This window comes from Zootoca vivipara, chromosome Z2 (genome assembly GCF_965207765.1).
Source record: "Zootoca vivipara chromosome Z2, rZooViv2.hap1.1, whole genome shotgun sequence".
In the NCBI taxonomy this organism is placed as follows: Eukaryota; Metazoa; Chordata; class Lepidosauria; order Squamata; family Lacertidae; genus Zootoca; species Zootoca vivipara.
This window is the reverse complement of record NC_142585.1, coordinates 48,644,781-48,656,329: the sequence shown is the minus strand read 5'-3', so window position 1 is coordinate 48,656,329 and position 11,549 is coordinate 48,644,781. Positions and strand designations below refer to the sequence as shown.

Genomic DNA, 11,549 nt, shown 5'->3' with positions numbered 1-11,549 from the left:
TCCAGAATGCTAAGTTGAGAGGGGCCTGATGTATCAAAGAGTCCACAGGAAACAAATCACCCCAATAGTATTTTTTTAAAAAATATATACATTATATAATATAGTGTAAATGCTGCCTTAGCATGATCACAAGCTTGAAAACATAACACCTCTCAGCTGTTAACCATCTTGCCATTTGCCACTGGCCTTAAAAAGTCACTTTTCCCTTCTGCCATGATGTGAGCTGCTTTGAGGCTGTGGGCTGTCTTGAGAACGAGGCTGCCCACTCCCGAGGAGGAAGCTGTGATGGGCAGGGACGTCACAGAGGATGCCGTTGGCTGGCTGAAGCAGGTCATTGGCAGGGCTGCTTTCTGCTTCTCCCTGGTGATTTATTTGGGGTGGGGGGAGGGAGGAGAGGGGAGAAGGGGGAAATAAACCCTGATCATTATTTAAAATAGAACACAGGAATTTCAACATTTTCACAGCAATCCAAGGATGTAAAAAATAAGGGACGGTGAAAGATTCTCTTTGATAGTTTTGATACCCTACTTGAATTGTGATCGCATGACAGATAATGAACAGATGGGTTCTGACAGAGTGGGGGGGGGAGAAGCTGTGTTCATTAACCCTGAGCTCTCACACTGCTAATAACCCAGTTTGAAAGACGGCCCATGTCGCATCAGTAAATTTATCTCTCTTCTCTGTGGAGCCCCTGGTATAACTCTGGAACCTCTTGAGAGAAGCAAGCAGCACAGCAGTGACCAGAAACACTGTCGCGCCATCAGTGCTCAGAGCCATTTCCTTCCTTCACTCATCACAGTGGCTGAAGGGCCGCTGCAAATGAATGGGAGAGACTGGATTCTCAGCCTTGGAGGAGAGAAGGGGCAGAAGAGAGAAAGAGCCTTCCCTCTGTTGGTGCCCTCCATACATTTTGAACTACAACTTCTATCAGTTGCAAGATTGCATGGGGCTGATGGGAGCCACAGCCCCCAAAAGATGAAGGGCTTGGAGTGGGGGGAAATCTAAGGAGTAAGAAAGAAGAGACCAGGCAAGAGAAGGCCAGCATTCAGCAAGGAAGCGTGGTGGATTTCTTCCATAAAAACACCACTGCGGTGCTTGAGACAGCTTTACTTGGTCAGTGGCTGCTGGGGAACCCACAAAAGTGGAGTCCATGGGCCTACAAACAGGCCCAGCTCTAGGTAGACCCCCGGTGGCACAGGGCACCATGGCGCCGGCCCGCCAGAAAGGCGCCGCGAGCTGCGCCCGCCCGCTGGCTGGCCGATCCGCCGGTCCGCCATGCAGCTGCGCCCACCCGCCCACCGCGCTGGGAAACGGGGTGGGAGGGCGCCAGAGAGATCGCGCTGTGCCTGCCCGCCCGCCGCTGCGCCCACCCGCCCACCACGCTGGGAAACGGGGCGGGAGGGCGCCGGAGAGATCCGGCGCACCACAGCGGCAGGGGCGTTTAAGACGGCACTGTCTACAAATCACACAGGCTTATATAGCCATCCCTTTGCCTTAGCTCTACACCAGCGTAGAAATTAAGTCATGTTCTCAGAAGAAAAGCATGCCTGGATTATTGGAGTCGGGTGCCTAATTCAGCAAGGAGAGCAGGGAGCAGATTTTCCAGCAGGCTAGCTCAAGGTTGAGTTTTTCCTGCGCAGAAATGATCAACACATTCTTGATACAATGCGAGAAAGCAGATTATAGAATTATAGAGTTGATGCAGCCCAGAATTGCATTGGCTTTTTGAGCTGCTGCATCACACTGTTCACTCATGTCAAGTTTGTGGTCTACCAAGACTCCTAGATCCTTTTCACATGTACTGCTCTCAAGCCATTATTTCCTCCACTTCTGTGAGTTTCCCAGCAGCCACTATTGTCCCAATCCGGTGAAGCTGCCTTAAACATCGCAATGGTGCACCTATTGAATTAATGTGCCACAGACATCACAGGGGACATGGGGAGAGACAACAGTGGCTCTGTACTGGGGCACAGAAAGCTTCAGATGGAGGGGACACTCACAGAATAGCAAGGTCTTCACCTAAGATGGGCCTCGCCTGCTGCCTGGGCTCTTTTGGAGGCTGTTCCAGAGGGTGGCCGTTCTCCAGAGCTGACCCGTTGAACGGATGATCGTCCTGGTCGCCAATGCCAAGCTGCCGGCTCAGAATCTCCTGGAAGTGAAAGGACAGCATTAGCCGTGTGGGATTGGGGGTTGCTTCCAACCAATCAAAACTCCCACACAAATGATGGAGAAAGGGGAAGTGAAAATGGCATTGCTGAGAAGGAGCTGAGAGACTTAGAGGGTAGACCCTAAAGCCCCCTAACATAGCCAACAGGTATTCTTTGTGGCCAGTCCAAAATAAAGGGGAGGGAGGGCCCAGGGCCCAGTGTTAGGGGTATGTGCTCTGCACATAGAAGGTCCTGGGTCCAATCCTCCACCTCTACATTTAAAAGTGACTTAGGGAAGTGGGTCTGAGAAGACTCTGATCTGAACTGATGGAAAGCTGCTGCCAGCCAGGGTAAACAGACTGCACCAGCAGTTTGACTCAAAAGTTCATGCAAGACACAATTCTATGGAGTGGGAAATCAATACTCAGAATTTTATGAACATCTCAGTAACACTGCTGTGTCTGAACTGAGAGTCTGGCAAGGCTGGGATTCAACCAGAGTTTTGGTCTGCGATTATTTCATACTTTACATGAAAACGTAATAGGAGGGCCACAGCTCCGGATTTCTGGGATAGTACAGGATGCAAAGACACAGACACATAGGCATGTTCAGTGAATCAAGGAAACGACAGTGTTCATGTACCTCAATTTGCTCTCCCTGCCCACCAAGCTCATCGGCATCAAGGGCTGACAGTTCCAGTTCAATGTCTCGGTCTGGCTTTGCGTCTGCACCGTCCTCCAGATAGTCAGACTGAGAAGCAGGATAGGAATGGGGGGAAACAGAGAAAGCGCAACTGATTTAAAGAAAGGGAAAGAAAGGTTTCTCTATGAGATCGCATTACGGCCACTCAACCACTTCAATCAGCAGAACCAGCACTGTTGTAGGTGCCACAGGCCACCTGCTCAGCATTCTAAAGCAGTGGTCCACAACCTTGGGCCTCCAGATGTTTTTGGCCTACAACTCCCATGATCCCTAGCTAGCAGGACCAGTGGTCAGGGATGATGGGAATTGTAGTCTCAAAACATCTGGAGGCCCAAGGTTGAGGACCACTGTTCTAAAGAACTCAATATTTTAATGTGGCAGCACACACACCCTGAAACTCCCTCTAGGTGTTTTCACTGTACTCTCTCTCTGTTTTTAGGTAAGCCTGTCCAGATGTTTAGAAAACTGGTGTGAGTTTTGATCTGTTTTTAGTTTATTATTTCAGCATTTCAAAAATATTAAAATTATTGTTAATTCTTCTTACTGATAATTTTAATTCCCCTCCCTTTTCCTTAGGCTGCTTTGATGTGTGTGTGTGTGTGTGTGTGTGTTTACAATCAGGCGGCATGCAAATTTTACAAAATAAATACTAAAATAAAGGGGAAAGTTAGGGACCTGGCTCTTCCTAAATACCTAATGGTTACGGGCTAAACTAAAAACAAACAAACCCATTTTGACAAGGTCTGGGTCTCCCTGTATCAGCTATGTAAACAGAAGTACATTCATGCATACTTATGGAGAAGATATGTCGCAGATAGCTGAAGCCTTGACGATGAGTTCAGTGATTCAGTTACAGTAATACCTCATGTTGCGTCTGCTGCGGGTTGCGTCTTTTCAAGATAAGAATGCAGCAAACCTGGAAGTGTTTACTTCCAGGTTTTGCCGTGCACGGATGCGCAAAAGTGTTCTGCGCGCTTCGTGCATGCACAAAAGCACCTCTCTAGTTACGGACTTTCCGGGGTGCAAACAGCACCCCGGAACAGATTGAGTCCGTAACTAGAGGTACCACTATATATGGCAGTGCCCCTCCTCAATTTCCCTTCTTACGTATGACTGACATATGCAACGTGTAGCCACTCAACAGGTTTGGCTGAAGCTGTTAAATGTCATTTTTTTATGCAACCAGAAAAACATTACTCAGAAAAAAGAAAGGGAGGGAAGGTAATATTCCAGGAGAAGGGCATGGTGTGAATGGTAAATAAAGGAGAAGTAGCTGCTGTTCCTGTTTCCACGGAAAATGGGGCATCAGGCATTCAAGAAACTGGAAGCTCATAGTGTGCCCCTCAGCTGCAGGCAGAAAGCGCTTCTGGATTACCTGTTTATTGGTCATTCGCCCTGATTTGTTTGGAAGGAGATTAGACAATGTTGGCTATTGTGTGAGCATTCTCTCCTATTTGTTTGCGGGGAGGTTAGATGCCATTGCATCAGGGCAAGTGTCACCCTACACTTTCCCAGTACATTTTTGCATTCACTTTCTTTACTGAAAAAAGGATTGACATTTTGGGGAAGCCTGTCTGTTGCACAAGACCTTGCAGCCAACTATAACTGCGTGACCTGGATTTGCCAGTAAGTGGCAGGTCCTACCTTACTTTGTGCCTGAAGTGACAAATATATATGCTGCTGAATCAAACCCCAACTCAGGCATTGCTTTCCCCACTTGCTCTTGGAGGAGACCTGCCCCTTGAGAACAGACGGTGCCCTTCTAGGACCTGCGCAGACTCCCCAAGGAGAAGAGGGCGCACATTTCACACAATGCCATTTCCTTCTTACTGAAGTTGGCCCTTCCTTTTAAGCTTAGAGTAGCCAGGCTCACTTCTGGGCATTACATGGGAAGACAGAGAGTGACCAACTGGGATGTGTCCAGAGGAGAACGTGACAAAGATGGTGAGTCAGCTGGAGACCAAGGAAAGATGGAAGGCGCTGTGTATATGGAGGCTGGAGAACAGACAATGAAGTAACAATGGGACAGCTATCTTCCAACAGCAGGAAAGGAGGAGCAGCCAGAATAAAACACTGACCCTCTTTAGAGACACTGGACCATCCCTGGAGGACCCTGAACCCATCCACCACTGATTCACAGCAGCAGGCCTTGATGCTGGACTTCTGGGTGGGGTGGCAAGATTAAGCAGAGAACAAAACAAAAACAAAAACAGGATTGGTGCTTTTGGACTAGGGAGGGGTGTGAGTCAGTTTTGAGTATTTATGTTTATCTGCTAGTTTTGGAGGTGGGAGTGTTTATATTATTTATTTATTATGTTTATATCCCACCTTTTTCTCCAAGGAGCTCAAGGAGGCTCTCCCCTCCTCATTTTAGGTAAGATTGGGCTGAGAGGCAGTGACTAGCTCACTGAAACCAAGTGAGTTGCCGCGCCGCCGCCGCGCAATTTCTGTTCCCATCCTGGGGCAAAGTTCGCAACCCGAGGTACAACCTCCAGGTTAGTGGAGTTTGTAACCCGAAGCGTTTGTAACCCAAGGTACCACTGTATTCTAAAAGGGGTCCCTCCCTTCAGTATCTTCTCCACCCAGCTCAGCTACTTTTTTACCTCGCCGTTTCTCAGATTGATTTCATTGCTTAGGAGGGTCAAAGAGAGAGGGCTTCCTTCTGCCAAGGAGCTCCATTTCTGCTGCGTGGCAAGTGCGTTGGCCTCTCTCTGAAGCAGCAACGAGTTACTTTTGGCCTACATGGAAGAATAACAGAGGAAATGGCAGGGTGGAAGCAACACTCATTCTATTCCTCTTGGACCATGCTCAACAGACTGGCTGGCCCTCTGTAAATTCTCCATCCCCCCAAAATCCCAGAGCAGGAGGCAAAGTTGCCAGATCAGCCATACCTGCTGCAGTTCAATGCTCAGTAGATCTCCAGCGCTAGAATGCTTTCTTGGGGCAGACACATCTGTAAGGACGAACCGGTCCCTTTAAAGAGAAGGAAGGTTTAAATGTTGCTCCCTGACATTGCTTGGAAGCGAGACATTGGACCTCTGATGAAGAAGGAAATAGAGGGGGGTCTTCAGATGGGCCTGCCAGCCAGGGGTTTCCTTTCATCTCCAGACCTTCTGAAGGTGTATAGAAAGGTCCAAGGATGAAAGGAAATTCTCAGCTGACTGGCCTGTCCCAGGATTCCCTCCTCTCTGCAGGGAAATGATGCCCAGCAAAGAGACAATTGAACCTCTCTCCCCCACCCTCAAACTGAACAGACTGGTATGAATTGGTCTGCACAGGGGTCACTGCAGAATGCCAGGGAAATGACTACAATGGGATTTCAACACATCGTATTTCATGCAGAGCAAATGTTGTCAGAAAGCACCCTCATTCCAAGTCCAAGCCCAGTCCCCATGCACTGGCTCTGGCATGCAAGGTGGTGCTCACTCCATTCTAACGTCCTTTTATTTATTATTACATTTGCATCCCGGCTTTCCTGGAATGAGCTCCAGGTGCAATCCCTGGTTCTCTCCCTCCCCACGTAATCCTTTTAAGAATGTAGCAAGAGCTCTGTTGGGTTACAACGGGGCAGGGGGCACCTAACCCAGTATCCTGTTCTCACAGTGGCCAACCAGATGCCCCAATGGGAAGCCTGCAAGCAGGACCTGAGTGCAACAGCCACTCTCCCCACTTGTGATCTTCAGCAACTGGCATTCAGAGGCAGACTGCTTCCCACAGTGGAGGCAGAACACAAGACATCCTGGCTAGCCACCAGGTAAAGCTGTATCCTCCATCCTCGCAACAACCTAGTGGGGTAGGTTAGGTTTAGAGAAGGTGGTTGGTGCAGCGAATGGTTGAATAGGGATTTGAACCCAGATCTCTCAAGCCCCAGTCCAACCACTGAGGAGCTGTGAAGTTAGTGCTGACTGCCATGGCCTGAAAACTCCTACTGCTTCCATGGGATCTGGCAAGGGACCTGGACATGCTGAGCTGAGGCGAGGTGCTGTGACCAGGATGGGCCCCCAGATGCCACCTTCAAGGAGCGCTCCCTCACCTACCGTTCTCTGAAAGGCGCTGATGAAGTAGAATCGGAATTGTAGGAGCTCCATCTTGAATCAACGGTGCTGACGTAAGGGGTGTAATCTGCAACAGGCAAAAGGTGCAAACTCAGCTCAGGCCAGAGAGGACCCTGCCCTCCACCCACACCTGACACCCTGGCATCCTCTTCTATGTCGTTTCCAAGGCTCCAGGCCAACCCAGCCCGTACCTGACATGCTGACTGGCTTTGTAGCACTTCCTTGGGAAGCAGTAGCTTGAATTGGGTCTGTCGTGTGATAACCCGTGCGCGATGACCTGGAGATGGCGCCCCATTTGGAGATGATGGGCCCATCGCCGAAAGGAATGATTGGGTCTTCCTCCTTCACCCTTCTCTGGGTGTCGAAGAGGTGCACCCGCCTCTTCATGTCCCCACTGTCCAGGTCCTGTAAAGACCCACAAGAAAAGGAAAGGCCAGAGATAGAACCGCAGAATAGTAGAGTTGGGAGAGGCCCAAAGGGTCACCCAGTTCAGCTTCCTGCAATGCAGGATCTGGCCCTGCGCATAGCTTGGTGTGGCAGGGAGGCTCATTCTTAGGCCCAGTGTAACATTTGCACTCATAGGGACCCTTTGAGATGCAGTTCCCTTCGGAATGTCGTCTGGCAGGGCACCCAAATCACTTCTCGCAATCCTTACAACAACCCTGTAAGGTGCTCAGGACAATATATTTTCCCTTATGCGGTAGACGGGGGGTGGGGGTGGGGGGAAACGCACTCGTGCATGTGGACATAAGATGAGGTTAAGGGAATCATGCTTTGGAAACTGGTTCCAAGAAAACCCACCACTGGCAGAGGGAGCAGCACTGGCACTCAGCCTGGCTACCAAGCTGAATGGGGTCTAGAGGGGCAGCTGCCTTACCAGGAGCACCGCACCAGAATTGGCAATGACGTCCTTGGGCTCTGACTCAATGGCACTTATGCAGGAGCTGATGGTGCCACAGGACCAGGGAGAGTAGTGGGAGAGGCGGTCATCCTCGTACTTGGAGCTGTGCTGGCTACTGGCACTCTCGCAGAACTGCAGGGAAAGAAAGACACCAGGTAAGGTCTGTGGGGTGGGTTTTAATGGGTAGGAGAGGCTATATTAATTGCAAAACATCCCTCCAGGTGCCCTTGTGTGTGGTTTGAATAGAGTTTCAAAACCCCACCCTTGGCAGCACAATAAAAAACATAGGAAATAGGCTACCTTTGGGGGGGGCTTACCCCTTCCTAACCCACTTAACAAAGAATCAGACAGCAGCTTGTCAAGTAGGTTTAACAAAAGATTCACTTACAGTCATACCTCGGTTTAAGTACACTTCAGTTTGAGTGCTTTCAGTTTAAGTACTCCGCGGACCCGTCTGGAACGGATTAATCCACTTTCCACTACTTTCAATGGGAAATAAAAAAATTCCTTCAGTAGCACCTTAAAGACCAACTAAGTTTATATTTTGCTATGAGCTTTCGTGTGCATGCACACTTCTTCAGATACGAAGAAGGTATCTGAAGAAGTGTGCATGCACACGAAAGCTCATACCAAAATATAAACTTAGTTGGTCTTTAAGGTGCTACTGAAGGAATTTTTTTATTTTGCTTCGACTCAGACCAACACGGCTACCTACCTGTAACTTCAATGGGAAAGTTCACTTCAGGTTAAGTACAGACCTCCAGAACTAATTGTGTACTTAAACCGAGGTACCACTGTACTTTATAATCATGCACTGGTTCACAGCAATGGCAGCAGTAAAAAATTATACAGCCAAAATACTTGTTATTTACAGTATAACCAGCTTCAGGCTTGTGCCTGGCGTTGGAGCAAGTGAGGCATGCCAGCCTCCCAACACTGGTCAAAAGGAAGAGAGAGAGGAACAGGAAATACTATATGTTCCTTCCTTTCCAGCAGAGGAGGGGAAATGACACCACACGGAGCCCTCTCTACCAATTTTGTTTCTATGGTCTGGGTATCTGCCTATCAGCAATACAGTTCTGAGGATTTAGCCCCCTCTCATGCTAACTAGCAAGAACATGCATTTGTTAGGTTTGGAGGCCAATCTCCCACAAGATCTGGACCAAGCATCCCAAAGGCCTTTTGTGTATTTCCCATCTCAGCAGCAGAAACACGTGCACATTTGGGGAGCCTGTGCTGTACAGAGCAACAGAAGAAAAAAAGGAAAGCAATTTCCCTGTGATGAGGAGGTTGCAGAGAAACACGTGGCAGAAAGGGAAGAGAAGGAGAAAAAGGAGGTGGGAACCAAGGATAAGTAAGAGCAACCACGGGGTGCCTGCTTAAGTTTTGTATCCACTAGGAAGGTGGCCGGTGGGCCTGATGTGGGAGGTTTAGTTTTTGATCAGGCAGCCATCATAACCAGCAACACAGGACTGCAACTTAATGAAACAAAGCCAATGGATTCAAAGTGCAATAAAAAAAGATGCTACTAACCAAACCTTAGGAAGAACTTTCTGGAGGTTAAGAGCTATTTGACAGGGGAACAGACTCCCTCGGAAGGTGATGTATTCTCCCCCATTGAGGTTTGAAATCAATGATTGCACAGCCCTCTGCATTGCAGGAGGCTGAACTAGGTGACCCTTTGGGTCCCTTCCAACCCTCCAATTCTGTTATTATGAAAAATCTCCTCAAAACAGATAAATGGTCCTAAATGAGTTGTTTAATCTCAAGATCATTTCCCAATCTAAACACAGAACTGCCCCTGGTACAAACTGCTATTAGCTTGTGTTGGGGAGGGGGGTGAGTAGAAGAGAAAGAAAGAGGTTGTAGCTGCCTTGTTCCCCTCCATGAAGTTACAGGTGAAACTCGGAAAAATAGAATATTGCCGAAAAGTGCATTTATTTCAGTAATGCAACTTAAAAGATTAAACCAATCTATGAGATAGATGCACGACATGCAAAGCAAGATATGTCAAGCCTTGATTTCTTGTCATTGTCATTATTGGTCGTTAGGCGGGTCAATTATAAATGGAATGTCATTAATGATATGTCATAGCGATGTTTATTTTTGTGTTGTTGTAACTATTTGTTTGATTCCTGTGGAATTTCCAAAAGAAAGCATTTGTCAAAATTAAAAGGAAAATAAAAAACAATAAGTTGCATTATTGAAATCAATGCACTTTTCGACGATATTCTAATTTTCCGAGTTTCACCTGTACTAGCAAGTGTGTGTGTATGGTGGGGGGGGGGGGAAGAGATTTGGAAAAGGAAAAGTGTCTAGGATTACCGGTAAATCACAACTCAGCTCTTCAAAGCAACAATGCAGAACTACAAATCATCAAAACAAAATTGTAGGAGATCCCAAGCCTCAGGACCTTCATTGGCCCTCCAAATGTTGCTGGAATCAAACTACTGTACCATCACTCCTGGCTGCTGGGGAGGGGAGAGCCGGGAGCCAAGCCTTATTTGGAGGGCCACAAGTTCCCCACAATGCCCTAGGAAGTTAAATCCCAAGCCATCGTGGGAAGCACCCACTTTCAGGCAGGACATGAGGGAGCATGTGCTGAACCCCAGGAGAAAGGAGTGCTGAAGCATCTGGTGGAGCAGTTGTGCTCTTCCCCTCTGGTGCCTTACTTCTCGGCTGAAGTCCACATTGAAGAGAGGGGAAGGAGGAGGAGGAGGAGACTGTGTGGCTGCAGGCAGAGTGGAGGAGGACATGAGAGGCGTTTTTGGTACGTGGCATGGAGCCCACTGCTCCAGCTTCCTCCGCAGTGGGTCATCATAAGTGGGTTTCAAGTGGCCACAAGGATCCTAGGAGAAAGGTGCCAGATCAGGACCAATTAACATTACAGGAAACTCACATGGAACACAAAAGTTAGCTGCTCAAAGGCTTGTGTTACAAAAATGCAGGAAGTTGCCTTGTATGGAGTCACACCCTTGGGCCACTCAGCTCAGCATTGTCTCTGCTGACTTGTGGTGCCTCTCCAGGGCAGGGGACATTCCGAGTCCTGCCGGAACCTGGGGAACCAAACCTGGGACCCTTTGCACGCAGGGAGGGTGCTCTGCCACATCAGCGGCAATGCAGAATTTTGTATTGTTTGATGCTAGTTCTTGGTCTGTTGTAACTATACTGTTGTGGGCCGCCTTCATTTTTTACATGAGTGGGTGGCAGCACATAAACCTTTTAAATAAATAAATGTTCAGTTGGCAATGCAAGGAAGGCGTTAAAGCTGGATCTTCCCCCCACAATGCCCAAATTCCTCCTGATCTGAACCATGTGACAGCAGTTAAAATCAGAAATACACAGTATAAGCTGTCTTATACTGACCCAGACCACGGGTCCATCTAGCTCAGTACTGTCTACACTGACTGGTAGCAGGTTTCAGACATAGAGATGCCATTGGGCAGTGAACCTGGGACCTTCTGCATGCAAAGCAGATGCTCCACCACTCAGCTGCAGCCTTTCCCCTACACACACCCACACCCACACCCTTCTCTCTGATACTTCCCCCAATGGAAGTCACCAGCTGGCCAGGAGCTTGCTCTGATTAAACAAAAGAAAGGCAATAGCAACTTCTCCAAAGGGGAAGCAAGCCTACACCCTAGAAGTGTGCAAGGATTCAAGTGTGCTACTGGGGTAAGGGATGTGAGGAGGTGGGTCACATCAGCAAGGAGTCCTAACTGGCCCCTGCCCCAAGCGTAGGGT

General features: G+C 48.5%; 1 protein-coding gene across 7 annotated transcripts in view; it reads right to left on the bottom strand.

The window, feature by feature from the left end:
- The window catches only part of RC3H2 (ring finger and CCCH-type domains 2), a 47,693-nt gene continuing 36,144 nt past the window's right edge, over positions 1-11,549 (bottom strand). For 4 of the 7 annotated variants that reach the window (XM_035102466.3, XM_088665097.1, XM_088665094.1 and 1 more), the window contains 9 exons: positions 10,478-10,654; positions 7,782-7,937; positions 7,096-7,309; positions 6,887-6,971; positions 5,741-5,822; positions 5,453-5,587; positions 2,790-2,897; positions 2,001-2,149; positions 1-360 (listed from right to left, as the gene is read on the bottom strand). In XM_035102466.3, coding sequence (XP_034958357.3) covers positions 153-360; positions 2,001-2,149; positions 2,790-2,897; positions 5,453-5,587; positions 5,741-5,822; positions 6,887-6,971; positions 7,096-7,309; positions 7,782-7,937; positions 10,478-10,654 — 1,314 coding nt within the window. In that variant the 3' untranslated portion in view covers positions 1-152. Of the gene's footprint in view, positions 361-2,000; positions 2,150-2,789; positions 2,941-4,614; positions 5,013-5,452; positions 5,588-5,740; positions 5,823-6,886; positions 6,972-7,095; positions 7,310-7,781; positions 7,938-10,477; positions 10,655-11,549 lie in introns of those variants that run through there. The other 3 variants (XM_060270466.2, XM_088665098.1, XM_060270464.2) reach the window with 3 other exon arrangements.